The sequence below is a fragment of the Manacus vitellinus genome, unplaced genomic scaffold (genome assembly GCF_001715985.3).
Source record: "Manacus vitellinus isolate BGI_N305 unplaced genomic scaffold, ASM171598v3 scaffold_53_pilon, whole genome shotgun sequence".
Lineage (NCBI taxonomy): Eukaryota > Metazoa > Chordata > Aves > Passeriformes > Pipridae > Manacus > Manacus vitellinus.
Genome location: NW_021940637.1, coordinates 1414275 through 1436751, shown reverse-complemented (window position 1 = coordinate 1436751; position 22477 = coordinate 1414275). Strand labels below are relative to the sequence as shown.

The 22477-nt window shown below is 42.7% G+C and overlaps 2 protein-coding genes across 2 annotated transcripts in view; both read left to right on the top strand.

The window, feature by feature from the left end:
- The window catches only part of UBE2Q2 (ubiquitin conjugating enzyme E2 Q2), a 34393-nt gene extending 19246 nt beyond the window's left edge, over positions 1-15147 (top strand). The window contains exons 6-13 of the mRNA XM_008933846.3: positions 1136-1220; positions 5859-5919; positions 7977-8067; positions 8385-8443; positions 9684-9732; positions 10635-10730; positions 11690-11756; positions 13557-15147. Coding sequence (XP_008932094.2) covers positions 1136-1220; positions 5859-5919; positions 7977-8067; positions 8385-8443; positions 9684-9732; positions 10635-10730; positions 11690-11756; positions 13557-13588 — 540 coding nt within the window. The 3' untranslated portion in view covers positions 13589-15147. The remainder of the gene's footprint in view (positions 1-1135; positions 1221-5858; positions 5920-7976; positions 8068-8384; positions 8444-9683; positions 9733-10634; positions 10731-11689; positions 11757-13556) is intronic.
- A 372-nt stretch (positions 15148-15519) lies between these two features.
- On the top strand, positions 15520-21158 carry FBXO22 (F-box protein 22). The gene is made up of 7 exons (XM_029963139.1): positions 15520-15552; positions 15642-15776; positions 16153-16510; positions 16891-16986; positions 17861-18025; positions 18976-19141; positions 20307-21158. Exons 1-7 carry the CDS (start codon positions 15520-15522, stop codon positions 20734-20736), a joined length of 1383 nt encoding a protein of 460 aa, XP_029818999.1. The 3' UTR covers positions 20737-21158.
- The last annotated feature ends 1319 nt before the right edge of the window (positions 21159-22477 follow it).

Below are 22477 nucleotides of genomic sequence, written 5' to 3'. Positions count from 1 at the left end.
ATTCCTTTTCTGTATTTTAAATCTTGTAATGCTACTTTGTATCTCTGTTTTTCAAAAAGCTTGAACCTAAAATGACATTTTGGATGGAATATATAACAGAGAAATTAGGTAATATCTAAAGTTTAGTATCAGCATCCATCCTGTTAGCTTTGGCATTGAATTGGAGAGAGTAATCTAGGTACTTCTGATGATCATGTTGTTCAAGATAAGCCCTTCAACTTTATATGAGGAAAAGGTTCTGTCCTCACTTTAAAGCCCAGAAGATTTGAGGCAAAATTGAATACCAGGGTCATGGAAATGTGAGCACTGGTGATGTGTACAGAACACACCCAGTGCAGCTGCTGGAAGGAGACATCAGTTACTGGGTAGCTGCTGTGTTCATTAGTTTGTCAGTAGCTGGGGGATTTTAGAGCCAATCATATATTTTATATGCATACCACTTAAAGTTGGTCTCCTTTTTTTTTTTTTTCTTTTATCCCATATTTTTCTTTCCCTTTAGCACTGTATCTCAGGCTGAAATACTGGGTTCAGAAACTGGGTGCTAGGTTTTCTATCACTTCAAGGTGCTGAGTATACAGAAGTGAGCTCTAAAAAAAAAAAAAGAAAAACAAAGATGTTTCTGGCCTGTGACAAATCACAAAAAGTATTTTGAGGTTTACTTACCTTGGTCTTCCTCTGTGGAGGTGTTGATTTTTTTCATGTATTGCCAATAAATATTGCTTTTGTTCACATTTTCCAAATATACTGGTTGGTCTTGCTTCTCCGTTGCATAAAAGCACAAGGGAAAACAAAATGTTTTGCTGTTAGAAATGTACTGTGGATCCATCTTGGAAATTAAAAGGCCAGAGAGATTTAGCTCCTTTACAGGAAAAGACCTGTTGTACCTTAAAAGTTTGTATTACCTATACCATATTGTAGTATATATTAATGTACTGCTTTAGAGGGAGTGCCTTGTTTCTTTTGAGTAATCTGCTCATTAGAATGTTTAACTTTTCAAAAAAACTAATTCCCATACAGAAATGAATGTATTGTTAATACCTTCTAGTTAGTGTAACTTTGTATGTAAATAAAGCTGTTTGTAAATATGACTTTGCACTTACTTGGAGTCTTTTGTTTGTTTGTTTCTTTGTTTCAGGGTGCAGTCTCTGGGTCAGTTCAGGCTTCAGATCGACTTATGAAAGAACTCAGGGATATATATAGATCACAGAGTTATAAAACAGGTAAAATGCCTCAGATTGCCCTTCTTGAAATACACTTTAATAGAATTCTCTTGGCAAATACTTCTGCTAATCCTTCTGTGTTTTGTTGTCCTTTATATGTGTGTGTGTGTATATATCTGTGTGTGCACATATATAAAAATACATAGATAAATTAGATATAATCTCATTACATAAAGTACTGCATTTGTGGAGAAAAGAAGTCAGGGTATACATATCCTGTAAAATGTTCTTTCTTTTTGTTACATAAAGTCTTGTATGAGAATCAGTAGGATTGGTGTAATTATGAGAGTGCTCTTGGGCTGGATGACTACAAAGAACTCAAGATTACTCCTGTGGGACTTGAGTTTTCAGAACAACCTGAAAGGTGTGTAGGGCAGAGACTTAAACCTCTCCTGGAGGGTTTGCTGTAGAGGGATTTGTGTTCAACAGCATCAGATTTACTTATTATGTATGACTTAACCTTAATTATGCTGCTGTTACTTCTGTTATTTTGTGGTGGTGTTAATCTGATCCTAAGCTCCATGTATTCCTTGGAACAATTATACAAATGACAGTAGAAAACAAGCTTGCATTTTAAATTTGGTAGAACAATGAACAGTGATTATCTTTAGGTGGGTGGTTGCCTGTTCCATTTGTTCCCTGTAGGGCCTGTATCTAAACCAGCTCAGCAAAGGCATCAGCTTATTGAATTGTCTGAGTGCTACCATGCAAGAAGTAGAAATTACATAGATTTTGGGCAAGTTTTATTCCTTTAGGCCTGCCAAAATGCCCCATTAGAGAGTCAATCTAAACTTTAATCATCTTTTACTCTTCTGAACTTCTCCCCAGATTTATTTCTAGTGGACTTAAATCTCCCTTGGCAACAACATTTCAATCTTGTGTATAAGGACAGAGGTGAAGAGCCCATAGGCTCCTGCTTTGATTTGTCACATTTAACTCCTAGTAAATTGTTTTATGTGCTGAAGTACCTGCAGACAGTGGTAAAATGTCCAAAGTATAAATTTGAGTAGGTAACCCAGTGTACCTGGTGTTGATCTAACACAGCCTACTTCTTTTAGGCTTTATTGCAGCTGAGTGCTTGCCAGGGTGCCCTAATCACCAGCCATCCGGTGAGGAATGGATTAGTGGGTCTGGGGAAGAGCCTGGAAATAGATCTGTATTAAGTCATGAGGGATCCTTTCCTGCCCATTTGTGTTCCTCAGGGTTGTTTTTGTGATCAGAGCTAAGGTTGGCTGTACCAAACCCACCTGCCTGTAAAGGTTGTGTGGAGCTTCCTCATGAGGTGGTACAGGAGCCCCTGCAGTTGGTGTAGTGTGAGGTGAGGATTTAGGCTGTTTAATAATGCCATTTCTTGGCCTTGGATTAATAACAGCTCTTAACTAGTTGCAAAAGACTGAATTATGAGGAAAAGCAAATCTTGCTAAACTGTACAGAAAGCTGAGGTTCCAAAGTGTGAGTGTAGTAACTGATTGTAGATTGTGACCTGGGAATATGTCAGAAGCCTGCAACTGGGTGCCTCATGTTCATCTCTAAAGCATGTTAATGAAGCAGTGTCAGGTGGAGGCTGGCACTATAAAGCTGGTGGTAATCCTGCTTTGAAACACTGTTCTACTGACACACTTACTAAATTTTGCCAGTAAATGGTACTGTTTGTTATAAAACTTACCTACATTCACTCCTTATGGCTTCACTTAGCCTTTGACCTTGAGCAATTTAAGGATGGGTTCTTTGCTGTGCACAAAACCTTTTATAGCCTAGTTCTGCCTTTTGTGAGATAACTGTCACCATGGGTATGGTAGGTAACTGGCTTTTTTTAATGTCATTTTTGTTCTGACTACTTGTTCCATGGACCATTTTTACCTTAATTTAATTTCTTCCAAAATTAAACACACAAAAGAAACCATTGTGCAACTTAAAGGTTCTGGTAATAATTGCAAAGGAATTTCATTTTTTGTAACACAAGGCAGAAAGTCTAAACCTGATTTTTAGTTGGGAAAGAATCACTTTATTTAGTCTGTGTGAGGTTACATGTTTTTAGGACTGACAGTAGGACTATACTGGGAGTTCTGAAGGGAATAATATTTGTAGCAATAGTCCTTTACATTTTTTATTTTCTGTTAAAATGTTTTATAAAAAAATAGTATTAAAACACACAGTGAGGTCTTCAACAGAAGTGTATTGAGGGTAGTATCCATTTTAGAACTCAAGTTCCTTTATCAATTGAAATAATACTGTTGGAGTTAAGGCAAAAGATGACAAGCTTGCTCTCAACAGCAAAGTTCCTTATACCTGGGCAGTCTAGGTGAGGGACTGCCCTTAAAGAAACCAAAAATAATCTTCATATGAGCTAACAGAAGCAAAAAGCACTCCAGCAAATTTATTCTGCTGTGAATTAGACAGTTTCATTAACCTGTTTAGGTAATGCAAGTCCTGCCAAGTTCCAAATATGAAGTTGGAGATTCACAAGGGTCTTAATGTAATTTGGGAGATTGGGAAAGGAAGGGGAGGAACAAAGAATTTAGAGCTATCAAATGAAATCTTTTTATACCTTTAGCAGCTGTGTTGTTCATATGTAGTGATGTCCACTCACTGCTTTTATCCAAAGACTGTACAGGAGTTACTTCTAGATGTAGTAAAGCTGTCATAAATAATGCCTCTATTTTGGAATGAATTGTTTTTCTTCCCTTTTAATTACTTAATTTTTTGCTTGCATGGTTCTATGTGCTTGTTTTTATTTGATCACCTCTACAGATGGCCTCTTAGAGGAATAAAACAAAAAAAAACCTCTTTAAGCACGGGGAAAGTGTGTGTTTGAGAGGAACCTACCTTGATTCCTTTCCTACCTGAAGGACCCCTCAGAAACTGATGTTAATCAGATAAATACTTCTTGACAGAAACTTTTTTCCTTCCTTGGAGCTGAAGGACCAGTCCATGAACTTCAGGGGTGATGGGAGGAATGGAAAGGAGTAGGGCTGGAGGCTTTAGTGAATGAACAAGCTACTGGAGTTCTCTTGTGATCTGTTGTTTAGGGTAGTGTCAGGACCCTCACTGTAACTCGTTCCATTGTTCCAACATAAGTATTTTATACTTATGCTGGTGCCAAAGCTGGAATACTGAGAGGCTGCTTCTTCCAGCCTTTACTCCCATTTGGATGCAGGTGGAAGAAAATATTCTGGATACAACAGTGGAATAGATTCATCATGGATGGCAGTTGACAATGAGCAGAGTTCTGAATGTCAACTCTTTCGTTGTTACATCAGAGCAGAACAAATTGAAATTCTTATAATTCCCGACTTCCACTTACATGAAGGTCAGTCAGAAAATAGTGTCCTTGGGTCTGGGGAACTGGAAAAAGGCCTTAATAGTTCCTTCAGTTCATCCTGGAACAGAAATGTTGTGTCTCTGAACCAGCTGCTGATTAAAAGGGACATGGAGAGGACGCTGAGTGAGTGTTCAGGCCTGAGTTGTTGTTCTAGACATAGAAAACTTTGCAGCAATGCTCTTGGCTGTGCTACCTTGTACACTCAGTAAGGAGAAACAGGCACGGGTTCTTTACCTCATTTACTGAGTTTTGAAATGCTTTAGAAATAAGGGTGTCTGGACAGTTTGAAATGTCATCTGTACTCCAAGCACCAACGCTTCTAAGTTTTGACTGCAAGATTATCTCTATTCTGGAGTAATAAAACTCAGAAATAGATAATACCATTCCTTGGAGGGAATGTGGTGACTGCACTGTGGTGGTTGTAGTGCCTTCAGAAATCCTTGGCAGGTTCCTGATTTGCATATGTTTTCCAAATAATTACATCAGCAGCAGAGATGCTGTTAAATATTAGGCCAGGTAACAAGTTTTAATCCTAATGGTTTAGTGTATATACATGAATAGTCTGTGAGGGATGAGATTAGACTTTAGAACATGACTGATACTATGTTCTAAATCTTGTCTAATGGGTAAAGATTTATGGCTTTTTCCTGGGTTGCTTGTGAGTTTATGCAGAGAGGAAGCTTGAATATACAAGCAAATAGCAGATAACTTTCCTCTTTCCCTGTGAGTGGAATGCACAACTATTGTGGAACATCCCTAAAACAAACAGACCACTGGAAATCAGCAGCTGGCTCCCACAGAGAGCAGTTCCCTCAGTGCACCTTTCTGGCTCCTTCAGTCAGCTGTTGGGAATGTGCTCCATCCCATGCAGTATCTTCTGGGTTTCTGTTCCATACCCTGTCCAGTGTCCTGTCCTGGTGTGCCAGTGCAGATGAGAGCCTGTGAAATCCAGTGCTGCATACTCAGACTGTGTGTTAATTGTCTTAAAAGCATGTTGGTCCTGTACTGGGTGTAAAATAGACTGAGTAAAAAGCAAGCTGGACTTGTAGTTGTGGAAAGTCTGAAGGGGAAATGGTTAGGTGTCAAAAAACCATTTTGATTAATTTTTTTATGGAAGCGAAAAGACTTTTTTCCTTGTAGTTGCTCAGAAGTGCTTCTGCTATTTGTAGTAGAGGAAGAGTGTGCTGCAGTGACAGTATCTTACCCATTGCTTACATCTACTGACAGTATTTGTACTTAAATGCAAAGAATGGTTTTGCTGTGTTTTACCTTGTAATACTTTTAGTGCATAATTAATCCCATTAATATTTCTACAGGGATATATTCAGTGGAACTGGTAAATGACAGCTTGTATGAATGGCATGTTAAGCTTCTCAAGTAAGTTATTCAAGTTTTTTCATATTCTGAACAATCTGTTTTATTATTGCTGCAGAGATTATTACTTTAGATAAATGAGAATCTCTAACCAGAGCATATAAAATAGTGTGTTACAGTAGTAAAAGTAGTAATGGTAACTGTAGCCACTAAATAGTGGCTCTAATTCTGATATACAGGAATGTGTAGATATGGAACTGTAGTAACTGAGCTGGCAAAAAGACAAACCCTCTTTGCACTGCCAACGCAGGGTGTAATCCAGTAACTGTCATTACTGTTCAATTCTCTAAAACTGCTCCAAAATATGAAACCTTAAATGATGAACGTTTTTTTTTCTGGAGTTTTTAGATGGTTTTATTTTTAGTTGTTTTTAATGTCAAGAAAATGCAATTTTTAGTTTCATTCAAGATGTAAGAAGGAACAGAACTGTCTTAGTGTCATTAGTTCTTTATTTCTACAGTTGAACAGACATAGGACTGAAACTTTTAGATATCACACAAATGTGAGTTACATAATTATATATAATTTGTCTTCTCTCATCTCCTCGTACACACAATGAAAAGCAGTACATAACTCATCTTGTTGTGTCCATAGTCCAGTAACTGTAATCCTAGAGGTGTTATATTGAAATTATTCCTGGTAGGAAGACCATCTGCCATCACACAAGGTACCCTGTAGAAAGGAGGAGCCTCCCCAAACCATGCTGGGGGGCTGCCAAAGATGGCAGTGGATGAAAGAACTTCCCTCAGTTGAGATCTGTCCTGGTGAATCAGGACAAGGACGTGGCTGTCCCAGCACAGTGGTGACCTGCCTGTAGAGTTGCTGCTTTGTCCTAGGGGTGGGACTTGTACAGCTGGGCCACCAGCACCTGGAACACAGGTTTTTTCCTCCTCAGTGTAATCAGGGGCTTGTGAATGTTTTGGAGCTGAAAATGGCAGGAATGACACGTCAGAAAAATCTGTGTCATGTAACGGGAGGCGTTTTCTGTCGAGCACCTCTAACAAAGTGCTCAAACCACTGTGCAGTGGTTGGAAACCTCTGTTGGAGTGCTGTGAACAGGCCTCATTTTCTGCCTTCAAGAAAGAGAAAATGGGCTGGATGCAGCAAATGCTTTCCAGAATGACTAAGAGAATAAGTGTTGTGTTTGTTCATCACAGCAAAAAGTGTCTGAAAACAAACAAACTGTGCAGACTGGCCAAGGGGGTAAATGTCAGATAAAAGAGCCCACTGGAGTGAGGAGCAGCACTATAACTAGAACAAGTCACACTGACAAGCTATGGCTGGAAACGAGAGGTTTCTAAGCACTGAAGGTTTTTCTTCTGAGCAACTTCAGACTGGAAGGATGGGGATAAACTGCCCAAGTAATTCTGGAATGGGATCTCATAACTTTGTGATTCCACCTGTAGCAGAGGATTGGCTTTGATAGCCTGTCAGTCCCTTTAATGTGTGCTTTGGGCTTCCTGCAGGTGTTTTTTGACTAGTCTCTCTTAAAAGCTGATGGGGTGTCAGAGCTTGGGTGGGATTGACCCAGTAGTGACTGAATTAATGGTCAGGCTGCTCATCAGCAGCATTTTGCAACAAGCAGTTGCTGAAATTCTGCTGAGCAGAAGCTGCTGGATTTAGTATTTCTGCTGATGCAAATTACTTTTAACAGCTGATGCAGAACTACAATTACATATTCCATAAAGGGTTCACTAACTGTGTGCTGAAAACTAGATGACTACAGTTCTCCTGTTAATTTTTTCCCCTTTTTTTTTGAACATAGATTTCCAGTGTACTGAAGAGAATTAAAAGTGCTCTCTTCAAATAAACAGCTTATTTTGTGCTGTGTTTAAATAACACTTGATAGCATTGGGAATGTAGTGCATTGCAGCAAGCTTTCAGGCTGACCTCATGGCAAAGTGTTTACTTTGTAAAAGGAGCAAGAATTTTCTAGAGTTCACCTTAGATTTCAGTTTGTAAACTGTAATTACATAAAGGAAGTCTTTGAGAAGAATTCCTGTTTACAGGTAGTGAAAATGTTAACTACATCCAGGATCTCCCCCCTGCTTCTCTTACAGGGTTGACCCTGATAGCCCACTGCATAGTGATCTTCAGTTCTTAAAAGAAAAAGAAGGTGTAGAGTACATTTTACTCAACTTCTCTTTTAAGGTATGTGTCTGGGGGAAGAAATGCTGTGGTTAAATTTGAGGTTTACTGTGGAAAGTGAGTGAAGTGACCCTCAGCTGTTACTTGGGTAAAAATGGATCTGTAGCATAAAAAAGGGGGGGGGAAGGATACTGCACTAAAGCTTCCCAGAAAATGCTTCTTTTTTTCCCAGTACTGTGGAAAAGTGATTTTTGACAGAACTGAAAAATTGCACTATTTCAAATCTGATTTGCCAGATAAGGCTATTGAAATACTTTCTGCTTAGGAAATAATTTCTTAACCTGTTGTGTTTTTTTTTTTTTTTCTATTATTCTTTTCAGGATAACTTCCCTTTTGATCCTCCCTTTGTGCGAGTGGTGTCTCCTGTGCTCACAGGAGGGTAGGTTTGAGTTGCCCTACAGAAATTGTACTTGGTGGTAGAAGTGTCACAACTTGAAAAACTCTGTGCCTGCCCTACTGTTCCAGAACTGGCCTCTTTGTGGATGGTTGAGTTGGTGCTTTGAATGGGTCTTGATCCCTGTGTTGCCTTAAATTTGCTGTATAGTCCTAACTGGTTCTCTCTTGCTGTAACACTGCCATAAAGATTTTGTGTAAAAATCCTTTAATGCTAATCCAAGCCCACTACATTTAATGGACACCATGCTCCAAAAGTCATCTAAAGCATGTTTGAAGTGCTGTCTGTGGCACAGAAACTTTTATATATGCATGGAGAGAAGATTAAATTCACCTTCCAAGGCTTTTATGCATCTTCTGGTGACAGAAAATGATACCTGCATTTGAAAATGCAGTCTGTGATAGCTGATCCTGATTTGATTTTAATTGCTGTGTGTCTTTTTTGAATTCAAGCCATGGTTAGTGCAGTTAAATAGCATTCATGAGGGGTGCTGCAGTCTCTAAACTGAACAAGCAGAGCCAAACACCAGAAAACCCTCTTTGGATTCTCGTTTTGTTCTACTTGGACTTTGTAGAATGAAACAAAGAATAGCTTTTCAGCAGTCATTTCCCTCTGAATGGTTTGAATGCCTTGATCCTAGAGCAGACCACATTTTGGGAGTGGTCAGTTCTATTCCCTCAGGTTTTGTGGTGCTCAGGTCTTCTGCTGAGTCCCAGTCAGCACAATGCATGATGAAGTGTTATTGAAATTAGAAAGGAGTTTATAGGGAAAGAGCAAGCAAAGATCTGCTTTATCTCATTTGATTTATAGGTGCACCCATATTGTTGGAAATTGTGTTAAATTTCTTTACAGAATTGACTGTTGTTGGCTTTTTTGAACCACCCATCAGTCCTATGTAGCGTAGCCATAAAAGGTAGCATAACCATAAAAGGCAACTTTTCTTTTTTCCAGTGTCTCTGAGCAGTTGTGCACACTAGATTAGTCACTGGTTTTAATCAAGTCTAGTTAGCAAACAATTTTTTTTTTGTCTCACAATGCTAATCTTCTTTGCTTAAGAGTATAACATGGCTCACTAGTTACAATATATTTCTGGTTAAAGGGCATTTCAACTTTATGAACAAGGAATTTAACAAACGAGCTGGCAAGAGCTTAAAGTGCAGTGAGCAGTTGCATCTTTTTACTAACTGCTGATGTCAAATATATTTTCTTTCACCTTTGTTTCTAGGTATGTCCTAGGTGGAGGTGCATTATGCATGGAACTTCTTACTAAACAGGTGAATACAGGCTCTGTTATCTGGATAATAACAAAACATGCTTTAAAATAATAAAAATAGGTGTTTTCCCTGAGTTGAAGAATTCCTGTGTGGAATAAATTACACACTCCAAAGGGAGCATGGTGGAATAAACCTCAGTCCCACAAGATTTGCCTTGCAGATCTTGTGTGAGATCTTCTTTTCTACCTTGGATGGCTTACAAGAGATCTGAGGAAGAGGCAGAAGAAGTGAGAGCACATCACCTTTGCATTCTCAGAATTTCTGTGAGGAAGCCAGTGTGAAGAGGGAGTTCTGGGGAACAAGACACATTGTTTTCTTTTCCAGAAGTCTCTTCAACTGCACAGAGTCAGCTCTGGAGAAGGGAGGAATACAGGAGATTCTAGGCATAGGTTATTCTTGTGTAGACAGACTGATTTTTAAATAAATGAATGAAGTAACTCTCTGCAGGCTCTGGCAGAAGCTCTTGTGAGCACTGGAAGGTAGAGCAATGGCAGAGATGAGCAATAGTAGTCATGGGAGCAAAATTCTCACAGCTCAATGAATGACTTCATTAGATATCAGTCTTTTCTGCTTCTTGGAACAAGAAGTTGTAATTTCTGTTGTGATGTTGCTGAAAATGTGTGAGTGCTGTAGGAATGGAGCTTTTTTGTTTCTGTCTTGCTGTATTTTGGAAATGTGTGATTCAGCCTTTTCATTTTCCTTACAAGTTCTTAGTACTAATACTGTGTATCATTTTACAGATTTTCTGTGGAAAATAAAAGTTAACTGAAAAGAAGTAGTTAAAAGTAAAACTGGAGTTCAGGAAAAAAAATAATCCCAAAGCACACATTCCAAAATAGATTTACAGTGTGAGCACAAGAAACAAGTACATGTTACATGTTAAAATTCCCTTCCTCCTCCAGGGCTGGAGCAGTGCCTACTCAATAGAATCAGTCATCATGCAGATCAATGCCACTTTAGTCAAAGGAAAAGCCAGAGTACAGTTTGGAGCCAATAAGGTAAATGTGCTGTTTATCAATTACACAAATCACTGTTAGGCTTCCATTTCTTTGTTGACTTGCACAGATGTTTAATGACAGAATTGTCATTGCAAATATATTTGCATTTTGAGTTGTCTTGATGTCTAGTGCATGTGTATGAGTATTTTAGAGGCAATTAAGAGTTTGTTATGTAATTATGAGCATATGAGTTAGATAAAACCTTGGGATGGGCAGGGGTTTTAAGTAGTTAGACTTTACTATCCTTGCATTGGCAAGGGAGGGAGGGAAGGAGGATCAGAATTAGGAGGATTTGGATGTTCTGGCTCTGAGAAGGGCTGTAGATGACAGCCAGGATTACATAGATTCATGGTAAGAAGTTCTCCTATTGCTGGAGACACCTGCAAAGTTTTATGAGAGAGGAAAAAATAATAACATGCAAATACTTCAGAGCTCACCATTCAGCATTAATTGAAAGCACAATCCAGTTCAAGTGTGCATGCTGGTAACAGACCATAACTTAAAAGGCTGTGAAGAATTAAATGCTGCTTTCGAATTATGTTTTAATTTTTAAGACAGCAAAATTGTCACTTGGGTGTCTGTTAAGTACCAGTTCAGGTAAGATGTAAAAGTTTATGATCACAATTCTGCCTAACCCAGCTGAGCAGGACAGAGTTATGGCAGGGATTGCCTGAAGCCTTCTGTTCTGCTCACACATGCTTCTGACTCACCCCAGGGTCTGAACCTTCTGAACCTTCCCAGCAGCAGGGCTCTACAAAATACTGTCATTATGACAGAGGAGAAATGAGAAAATAAGGATATTTGTCTTGACAACCTTGTACTGGAAAGCCAGAAAAGTTCCAACATTGTGCATGGGTTTTATTTGTAAACCCGCTGTAGAGTTTCCTTGTAGAAGAACTGTTCTTAAGTCTTCCATGTCTAGATGCAGGTTTTTATGTTGGTTTTTTTTCTCCTTTCAGAATCAATATAATCTAGCAAGAGCACAGCAGTCCTATAAGTCACTAGTACAAATCCATGAGAAAAATGGTATGTATATTCTTGTGACTTTGTCCTTGTCTGCAGAGCACCCTGGGAACTGGTGTTTGACCACAGAGAGACTGGAAGTGACAGTGTCTTATGTTGGCTTGGGAAGACCATAAATGGTGTTTCCTTCTCCTCTTGCACTAGGAAAACAAGAGTGCTTAAAGGAACTTGACTGCAATCATTGCAACTTCTCCAGTTTGCATGAAATGTTTCCACGTGTTTCTACTGTTTCTTGAAAGGCAGCTCCATTTTGTTTTCAGCCAGTTGGTCTAGGAACTTTGTTGTTACTGTAGCTTTAAAAGGGACTTATTTATTACTGAAATATCTACTGGGAGCTTGTCCCTTCCTTGAAAGGCTTTGTTTCAACGTGGCAAGACCTTAGTGCAGTAATCATTATGGAAGAGATAAAATGGAAAGAAAGACCTGAGACTAAAAAAATACAAGAAGTCCAAGTGAGATGTCCTGGATGGAAAACTGTACAACAGAATAGGGAGACACCTGTGTTTTTGGTTTGGTTTTTTTTTTTTTTACCCTGTTTTTACCCTCTGCAGTAGTCTCTCTGCTGCATAAAAAACTGCTTCAGGTGTAATTGCATTTACTCGTGCCAGTATGAGAAGACAATAAATAACCTGAGGCTTTAAAAGCTTTAAGTAGCTTACAGGTTATGTAAAGGTAGTCAGCAGAATTGGTATCTGGTCTTGTGATTCAGGAGTTAGTCCAGTTACCTCTTCTGTGACGTTCTCTGATCTGGGTTGGATGCAGTGTCCTCTGGGAGTTCGTGTTGCTGTGAACACAAGGGAGTGTTTCAGTGTGACTGCAGTCAGAGCCTCAGTTTCCCTGCAGCTAAAATGGAACATAACACCTTCTCTGCTGTTGGGAGGAAGGTCAAAGATAATGACTTTAATGTGCTTTCCAATGTTATGATAGTTTGATCTTGCCATGAACAGCCTTTTGCTATTTTAGTTCCCTACAAAGGCCAGCATGGCTGTCTGTTTACTTCTGGCTGTGTGCTGGCCTAGGCTAGTGATCACTCCTGCATCAAGAGCTGTACACAAAGCACTCACAGCACCTAATGCTGCTGGGAAAGGTGTCTTTAGCTTAGACCTGCTGCCTGCTCTCTGGGATGGCATTAATAGGCTCCATAGTGGGTGTATACACATTTAGAGGAAGTTTTGCTATAGGGGCTGGGAGAGTTAAGATTGGAGCTGTGGAGGTGGCTAGAAGAAGCTGTGCACTCTTGATCAGGTATGATTCAGCTGCTAAACATTCCAAATTGTGTCAGGAGACCAGTTATTCAACTGACATTTCAGAGCTTATTCCTCCAGGAAGATTTGCAGAAAAAGGATAAACTGTTCAACTGCTTGTGCATGCCTAACTCCACAGTACACAAAATGGGATTTATATAAGTGTCCCAGTGTAGTTGTGTTTGTATGTCTGTGCATTAAGTGGCTTGAAGGCTTGGGAGGTTTACCTCTGTTCCACTAAGTTTTGTCAGCAGTGTTCCTCCTTCAGCAGCTTCCTTTGTCGGTGTCCAGTTTGTCCAGCTCAGGATAGCTGCTGCCACAAACCCCCCCAAACTTGGATATATTTAATTTGCACTCTCAAGGACTGGGTCTGATCCTTTACACATGCTTCATGTCCCACTGCTGACCAGTAGCATTTAGGGAACTGGGTCTCACTGAGCTGGCCTACATTAAGAGGGAAGGGAGGAGCCAGGTTAGGCTTCCTTCTCCCACAGATGAGAGGGTAAGATGGTCTGGACCAGCAGTGTGTCAGTCCCTAACATGTCTCTGTTCTCCACAGGCTGGTACACTCCTCCAAAAGAAGATGGCTAACGCTGAGGACTATTGTCTACCTGGACCAATGTCAATAAAACAAGCTCTTTTTTATGTTTTCCAACACACAGACTCAAGCTATGAGTGCCCCTATAACAGCTGTACTGAGGACTTTAGCTATTAGATAAGTTAGTGGATAATCTGTCAACTGACACATACAGTATAAGTTACAGCCTTACCATTCCGCTCTCCGTAGGTATCTGGACTGAGCAGTTTGGGCCTTTACCACATTTGTTCTTATGGATTAAGCATATTTGGGCCATGCCCTCCCTTCTCCTTGTTTTTTTTATTTGAAAGCATAAGCTCTCCCTACAGCAGGCTACCGACTTACTAAAGATCATTCAGTAGGAGTGAGTTGTTCACACACTTTTGTGTATTTCTTACCTTTTGCAAAATGCAGACTGCAGAGAACTTGCGTTGTATTGTTTCATTTAAAGCCAAGAAGTTTAATACATTGTTTAATACTGTTTTAGGAAATGTCAGGTCTTGCAAATCACAGTAGTTTTTTCTGGTCTAAAATGACAGCGTTTGTAGTATTTCCAAATTAATGATATAGGAAAAACACATGTATGTTAAGTCATTAAACATTTTTCATGGCTGTATGAGAATATGAACTGTTTATTGGAAAAGATGCTCTTTGTTTAGATTATGTTAATTTTTTGTTTAGGTTTGGGGGTTTTTCCCTTTTTTTTTTTTGTTTGTTTGTTTTTATGCAGAGCAAGGCTGTGCCAATAAAACCTTGTAACTAGTCACTTCCACTGGGGCATCAGAACTTGCTGGGCTGTTCCTGCTACTTGTTGGCTCAACCTCCTTAACAAGAAGAGCCGCAGTATGAAGCTTGAAGTTATTTAAAATACTAAAAACCTTTCTAGGTGTTCCATTTTATTAACGGGTTGTTGCAATCATTTGTAAACTAATGAACTTATAAAGTAATTGGCACAAATCGAGATGAAAGTCCTTGAATGAAAAATTTTTATATAAAAGCTACAATAAAGTACAAGAACATGTCATCCGCTTCAGAGGCATAAGAGATGTTGCCATAGTCATGACAGTGGTTTTGTTATTGAGAGACTAATGGGAACTGTTTGTTCTTTATTAGGAGACGGACCTGGGTCTGTGAACTTACACAATTTCATTGCCTTACAGAAATCGACTCTATTTTGGTTGTAGTTTTAGTCGTTAGGCCTTCGCACCGCTGGGGCCAAGCTAAGGGTGTGTTCCGTGGATTAAGCACTTCCACAAGTGCAGAAGCATGTTTTTGTTATGTTTTTTTGTTTTTTTTTTTAGTTGACTATCAAACTTGTGCTCTTCTCTCTATCAGGCACCCGCGGGTCCTTGTGCATTTGCTTCTAGATCCAGTTTTAGCTCGAAAGAAGCGATGGGCGAGGTTTGGCACCGCTTCCCGTGGGCGGGGTGTGAGGGACAGACCCGGCCCCGGCCGCCGCCCGCCCTCGGCGCATGCTTCGGTGTGGGTTCCACTTCTCCTGGCAGAGTTCCTTGGCAATGTACAGTACTTTGTAAACTTGCATCAAGTTTATAAATAAAAAGCATTTTACGAACTGTGTCCGTGCTGGGGCCCGGGGGCTGAAGGTGGACGGGTGCGTGTGAGTCGGGCGTTCCCTCCCCCGCTAGGGCCCCTTACGCGGCCCGGCCTGCCAGCAGAAGCGGTGTCTGTGACCGGGGCGGCGACCGTGAGCGCGGGCCGTGAGCTGCGTGCCGTGATCGCGGGGCCGTGAGGCGCGGGCAGTGAGGCGGCGGGCCTGTGAGCGGCTGTCGGCCGTGAGGCGCGGGGCCGTGATGTGGCGGCGGGCGCCGTGATCGGCGGGGCCGTGAGCGCGGGGCCATGGAGGCTTAAGGGCGCTTCGTGTCCCCCGCCAACTCTGGCCGAGGTGTGGAGCGATTCCTCGGCTTCCTGCCCACCAAGTCGCTTCATGCGCCGCCTTAAGCGCCTAGGCCGCGGGGAGGTGAGGGCAGCGGCGGCCGGCCCCGGATTGCGGGGCGGCCGGCCGACCGGAGTTCCGTGCATTGTTGTTGCAGTAGTGTCCGCTGGTAGGAGGATCGCCTCGACTCGCGGGCGCGCAGTCGAATCGCCTGGAGTGTCGGCGCTGAGCCGGCCCCGCCGACAGCCACGCTCGCTGTGCGGATGCTGGCCGCAGCTCGAGTGAGGGCGGACCGCGTGTGTGTAGGGGTGCGTGTGTGTTCTGTCAGCGCCTTCGTGCCGGCCCTGAACGCTCCTGCCCCTCCTCCAGGGCCCGACGTCAGTTTGAGCGGTTTGGACATTCGTGCGTGTTTAGTTAAACACTGATGGAAACTGCTCGCGCGTCTTTCCATGATCAGTGTCGCAGTCTCTTCATCTCGCGATCTCGTAGAATAATAACCCTTTTTTAGCCCGGGAGATCACATGTAACACTGAAGGATTTTTCTTCGCAGGATTCTTTTCCAGTGTTCACTAGTGCTAGATCTTCACCACAGAAAGATTCCTGTCAAGTTGTTAAGCTCTAAACAGAGACCTCAACAGATGAGTGTTAAACCAAAGCCGACAGCCAGGACTGGAGGGAGTTTAGACAGCGTTAAAACGAGCAGTCAGGGGGCCAGGCTGCAGAGCTGTCCTCGCTCGTGTGGGGCCTGGGTCGGTTCTGTGCCCGTGCTGCCCCTTCATTAGATCAGTGTGGGCAGTGCTGAGGCTGCGGGAGGTGTCCTGTTGTCTGACGGGAGCTCGGGGCGGGGGCCGGGGCCGTGTCCCCTCGGAGCGGTGTCTCCTCGGTTCGTGCCGCCGCTCTGTCTCTCCCTCCCTCCCTCCCTGTCCCCGCACTCCTTGTCCCGTGTCTCTGCAGAAGGTGCATGTGCTGCCCCAGACCGTGCTCTACATCGCCGATGCCGAGACGTTCAGCGGGCACGAGGAGTGTCACGAGCAGAAGAAAGGTAACACCTGCCCTTGACTCGCTGCCCTTTCCGGGAGTGCTCGGGGTGTTGGTGGAGCAGCGTCGGCTGAAAGGGAATTTGCGTGGTGCGAATTTCAATGGGAAGTAAATCTTTTGCAAAAAGCACGACCCCCTAGTCCTGCCTTTGTGATGTGAAGTAGCCTGCAGGTGTGTGTTAATGTGCGCGGATCCTTTCCCTTCTCTGGAGGACACGGAGTCCCTGGTGCCGGCAGCCCTGTGCTCGTACACGGCTCAGACCTGTGTGCTGTTACCAGGGCGGCCGCTGATGGGCAGCATTGGCTCAACAGGACGGGGGTTCTGCTCAGAACGCACTTTTACTTCTCTCTGATGTTTTCCTGTCTCTTTTTCTTATTTTAACAGCCAGGAAAAGAAACAGTAAAGAAACAGCACTTGCACTTGAAAAGTTGTTGCCAAAGCGATGTCAGGTTCTTGGACTGGTCACCCCAGGGATTGTAGGTAGGAGCAAAACGTGGTTTTTGTGAGAGATCAGCTTGGAGATGTCTTTTCCCACCTTGTTCAGCACTGGCTTCAGTTCTAAGGAGTTCACAGTGTTGCTGCTCATTGACACATGGAGCTTACTTTGTGTATTGCAGTCATAATTAAAAGGATTGATTTAACCGGTTAGGCAGCTTTTCCTGGCACTGATGTACTTACAGAATGTTTCTTGGATTTATGTATATATTTCAGTCATATTGTGACTGACTGTACAGGACATCCTTGGTATATACCTGTTTGCTGTGGTCTAGCAGGAGGCACGTGCAGTAATTGGATAATTCACAGCCTTCCTTGGCAGGCTTTTCCTCATGCTTCCCTTTGTCATCATTAGAAAGTTGGGGGTTTTGTAGTTACTCACCCTAAATTCAACCCCCACGGTGTAAGTAGGGTATTTGATTGTTACCACTACCATAATTGAATAATACACTCCCAGTATTTGTGTCAGTTTGGTTTATACTGTCATCACATGCTTGTATAACACCTTAAAAACCTGAGCATGTTTGTGTGCCTGTAGAAGTTGGTAGGAAGACCCGTGCTTGTTTTCCTACTGTTTTATATTTGGTGTGACTGTGGGGAAATGTCCAAATATATCCATGTCTCCTTATCCCAAGTGACTTCAGCACAATCCATAGCCAGCAGGACTTCTATGTGTTTCATCTTTCCAAAAGATTCTAAAAAAAAATCACACCAGTTTTCAATTAGATAAGTTGTTAGGGAAATAAGTTGTCATGTTTTACATCCCCTGAGCTGTTCAGCCTGTTTTAGTTCTTGTTACAGTGTAGATGAAAGTATGAGAGTCCCTGAACACAAGATGCCTGGTTTTGTTTCCTTGCAGTTACCCCCATGGGTTCCAGCAGCAATCAGCCTCAAGAAATTGAAGAGGGCGAAGCTGGGTTTGCTCTGTTGTTTCCCAAAATGGATGGGGTGAAAATTCACACCTTCCATTTTTCTAAAGATGTGAAGAACAGGGTCTTTGATGAAAATAAATTTGCTGAAGCAGGTATGTCCTTTTTCTCTTCTTCACTTGGGCTTTTGTGAAGTATTGTGCTGCTCTTTGAGGTGCCAGTCTGGAGTGATGTGTGGAACCAGCAGCTTCTGTGCTGGCTCCAAGAGCCCCCTGGCTCTGTAGGGCTGCAGCTGGTAATTGTGCATCTCTGTTCCTCCCAATCTGTGGAGCATTAAGGTTAAGTTATCCTGAGTATCAGTCTCAGATTACCTCAGTTAGGTTCCAGGTGGAGTTGTTCAGAGAGTTGTTAGGTTTTAAGCAGCTTCTAATTGGTTAAAAATATTCCACTGGGAATTATTCCTGTCACTGCAATTTAGAAACAAGTGGGGAAGAGCTGCTTCTCTTCTTCCCCAAAATGACTTGGCATTTGGATCCCAAGTAGGGTATTGTAGCAAGGGAAGGCAGAGCAGAAGACAGCATATTTCAGTGAATACAGTTCATATTCTTCACATTGTGTCCTCAGCAGAGTAGGTTATTTATGAAGACTAATGTCAGAAGGGTCTCTTGAGTCTTCTAGGAACCTGGGGGGTTCTGCCTTGGGATAGGAAAATTGCTGAAGTGTGGAATTTATTTCATTTTCAGATAAAGCTATTCACTGTATTATGGTTCTTGAATAACTCATATGCCTGGTTCTTACCTGTAAAGACTGTCAAGTAAAACTGAAGAGCTGTGGTAAGACTCACATGCTGTGGTAAAGGAGTGGAAGGCTGGAGGAAGCAGATGCAGTCTGTTTTTTTCCTTGCAAAGTTCTTTCCAGAAATTCTCTCTCAGGTGGGGAACACAGCCCAGCTCCTGCCTGGGCAACTTGTGTCTTGCCTTCCCAATTGCAACAGAAAGCCATTACTAAAGGTGTGATTTCTTATTTGAGGAGAGACTAGGAAGGTTGGGCTTCAGGGCTTGGGATTTAAAAAGAAGAGAGGATCAGTGTTTGGTTTTGTTTGTAGGTCTGAAGAATAACCCAGATCTCCGTGTTGTTCTTCTGTTTGGCTACAACTCCTGGAAGTCTGGAGCTACTCGATTTCTTCATCAAATAGTCAACCCATTGAATGAGAAAAGTATCATCCTGGCTGGGGGACAGGTGGAGAGCTTCACATCACTGACCTCTGAGAAGTAGGTATCTTTTTCAAGGTAAATGATAAAAAGGATTTAAAATGGGAGACACTGCAGATCCGTAGCCTTCTAGTTGTATTAGAAATGCCCTTTAACAGGAGTAAAATGGTAATTTCTTTAAGAGAAAAATGTCACAACTGCTACACTGTGACGTAGGCAGAAAAGCTGGAAGTTTTGTGTGGCTGTGTTACCAATTGGATTCTGGAAACTCAACTAGGAGAAACCCACTGAAAAGGAGATTTCCAGCTTCAGATACCCTTTGTGTGTTTATTGCAGTCAGTGTTTAATAAATGATTCCCCATTGTGGCAGAGACCATGGATGTGACCACGTGTCCGTGTGTGTGCCTGGGTTTGGCTCACACCCCAGAGCAGGAGCTGCACACACACACAGGGCTGTGCCCCAGGAGCTGCCCTGTGGAAGGATGTGGCACTCCCAGGACTGGCTAGATCTCATCCAGCTCACACCCCTTCCCTGCCCAGGACCCTGCAGGGCAGAGCTGGGCCCAGTTGCTCCAGCTGCTCTGCTGCACAGGCAGACAGAGCCCTTTGTGCCACTGGTGCATCTGCACTTGGAGCACCTCGCTCTGTGGAGCACATGCAGGCAATGCCCATGGGCTCCTCTCATGCCATTGTAGGTCTGGAGTCCATACTAATACCAGCATGTTTCTTGCATCCAGTTTTCCAGCTGCACATAACAGAGCTGGCCTTATATTACGTGACTGATAATAAAACATTAGTATGTAACTACTAAAACCTGTGTGACCTGGCCAACCAAGTTAAAGCAACATGAATATGGAACTTTACTGCCTGCTGCCCTGGTTTGATGTGTAAATGATGAGTGTATTTGCTTGCCTTAAGTTCAACTAATAGTTTAGTTGGAATTGCAGAGCTGTGACATACACAAACTGCTGAATTTGGCATGCATGAAACAGTAAGTTTCTGCTTAATCCCCAATAATGGATGTGGAACCTTTTCCTTGGGAAAGGTTGCTAAAAAAAAAAAATTGCTAAAATGCGAAGGCTTTGGTCTGTTTTCCAGCTGGGGGTGGTGTCAGAATCCCCTGGGTGGTGGCTCCTTTGAACCCCCCTGGTGCAGCAGCAGCAGTTCAGGGGGTGGGCAGTGGTCTCCTGGAGCGCCCTCTAACCCGCTGCCCGTGTCCTTGCAGTGCCCAGGCGCAGCCCGGGGACGCCTGCGGGGTGGTGGGGCTGGCCTTCAGCGGGCCCCAGATCCAGAGTGCCACCGTGCTGCTGGACCAGGACGTGGCCGACGAGCGGACGGCGGAGGCGGCCGTGCAGCGCCTCAAGGCCGCCAACATCCCCGAGCACAACACCCTGGGCTTCATGTTCGCCTGCGTGGGCAGGGGGTACCGGCACTACAAAACCAAGAGGAACATGGAAGCAGATGCCTTCAGGAAGTTTTTCCCAAACGTGCCCCTCTTTGGCTTTTTTGGACACGGGGAAATAGGATGTGATCGAATAGTTACTGGGAATTTCGTATTAAGAGAATGTAATGACATTAAGGATGACCTGCTTCACGGTTACACCACCGTTATGACTCTTATTCATTTTGGTTCAAGTAAAGCAAGCCAAGCATAAGTAAGGTTTAATGCTGCAGTGAGCTGTTTGTTTCATTCCAGAGAGCTGAGAAGTCTGGAAGAGTGGACATCTTGCAGTCAGAACCCCCTTCCAAAACGTAAACATCATTTTGGTAATGTTATCAAGTCTTGTAGTTGCAATAGAGTTTAATATACTATCTGCAGGAAAGCCTTGCATTTTGTGTAATCCCCTGTACACATCAGAATTGCAGGAAATTATACTTGGTGGAATTCTGCAATTGAAGAAAGCCTCTTTCTTCCAAAATGAGAATGGTTTGCACAAATCCTAGAATATGCTGACTTGGAAGGGATCCACTGAATCATTGAGTCCAATTCCTGGCCCTGTACAGGACATCCCCAGGAATCCCACGATGTGCCTGAGAGTGTTCTGAAACTCAGACAGGCTTGGTCCTGTGACCACTTCCCTGGGGAGCCTGGTCCAGTGCTCAACCACTCCAGGTGAAAAACTTTTCCCTGATATCCAGCCTAAACCTCCTGACTCAGCTTCATGCTGTTTCCTTGAGTCCTGTCACTGTCACAAGAGCGAAGAGATCAGTACCTGCCCCTCGGGAGGATGTTGAAGATCCTAATGATGTCTCCTCTCTGTCTCCTGTTCTCCAGCTGAACACACAAAGTGCCCTCAGTGTCCTCACACGGCTTCCCCTCAAGGCCCTTCATCTTCATTGCTCTCCTTTGGACACTCTCTAATGGCTCAATATCTCCCTTACATTGTGTCCCTCCAACTGCCCCAATATTGAGCAGAGGCTGCCCCAGGTCAGAGCAGAGTGGGACAATCCCCTCCCTGATGCCCCAGGACAAGGACTCATGGCCAAGTGGCCACTGACCAGGACCCCCAGGGCCCTTCCCACAGCTGCTCTGCAGTCCATACACACAGCCAGGGCTGCCCCACCCCAGGGGCAGAGTCCAGCACCTGTCCTGGTTAAACTTGCCATGGTTGATGATGGCCCACCTCTGATTTGTGGAGGTCTCTCTGCAGGGCTTCTCTGCCCTTCAGGGAGTTGAAGCTCCTCCCAGTTTCGTGTTGTCAGCAAACCCAAATACCAACATGTAGAAAGAAATGTGCTCTATTTATGGATGTAAAGCAGTCCATGGAAAAATACATTTCCTGGATTTTAGTATTAGAGAGATGCACAACCTTCCCAGAGTTCTATTTACAAAACTGAATGGTTTTACTAGATAAAATGAATGAAAATCTTAAAAGTAACAACCTGCTCGTTAAATAAAGATGAAAGTGTGTCAAAGTACTTTGCCTTCTATTAGAGAAAAGGCTCTGATTTAAAGAGATGTTGTCCAGCTACGAGGTCAGCTTGGTTCACCACCTTGAACTGAATTTCACTTGTCTTAACTGTCTGGTTTAGAATGTAGTGGTGGTTTTTTTCTTTTGGATCTTCTTGTAGCTTGATTACAAACTTAAATCCAGAGTCCTAAAAAAATAAGGCTACCTGGTATCTTTTAAGTTTCTTTAAAAAGTTTTTTTTGCTCTTTAATTTGGAATTGTGGGGCACACAGGATCTGGTTATATTTATATAGAGACTTTAAACAAGACTTGTGCTTTTGCATGATTTTCCTGTGCTTTTTACATCAGTCACCTGTTTTGGTTGCTGCAGCTGGCATGCAGTATTGTTCAAGTAAGTAAATTCAGCATAGTCTCAGTATAGCTAATAATATATTTGCTGCTTTCTAAATTTTTTTCCTCCCTTTTGTTTTCACTTAGTAATAGA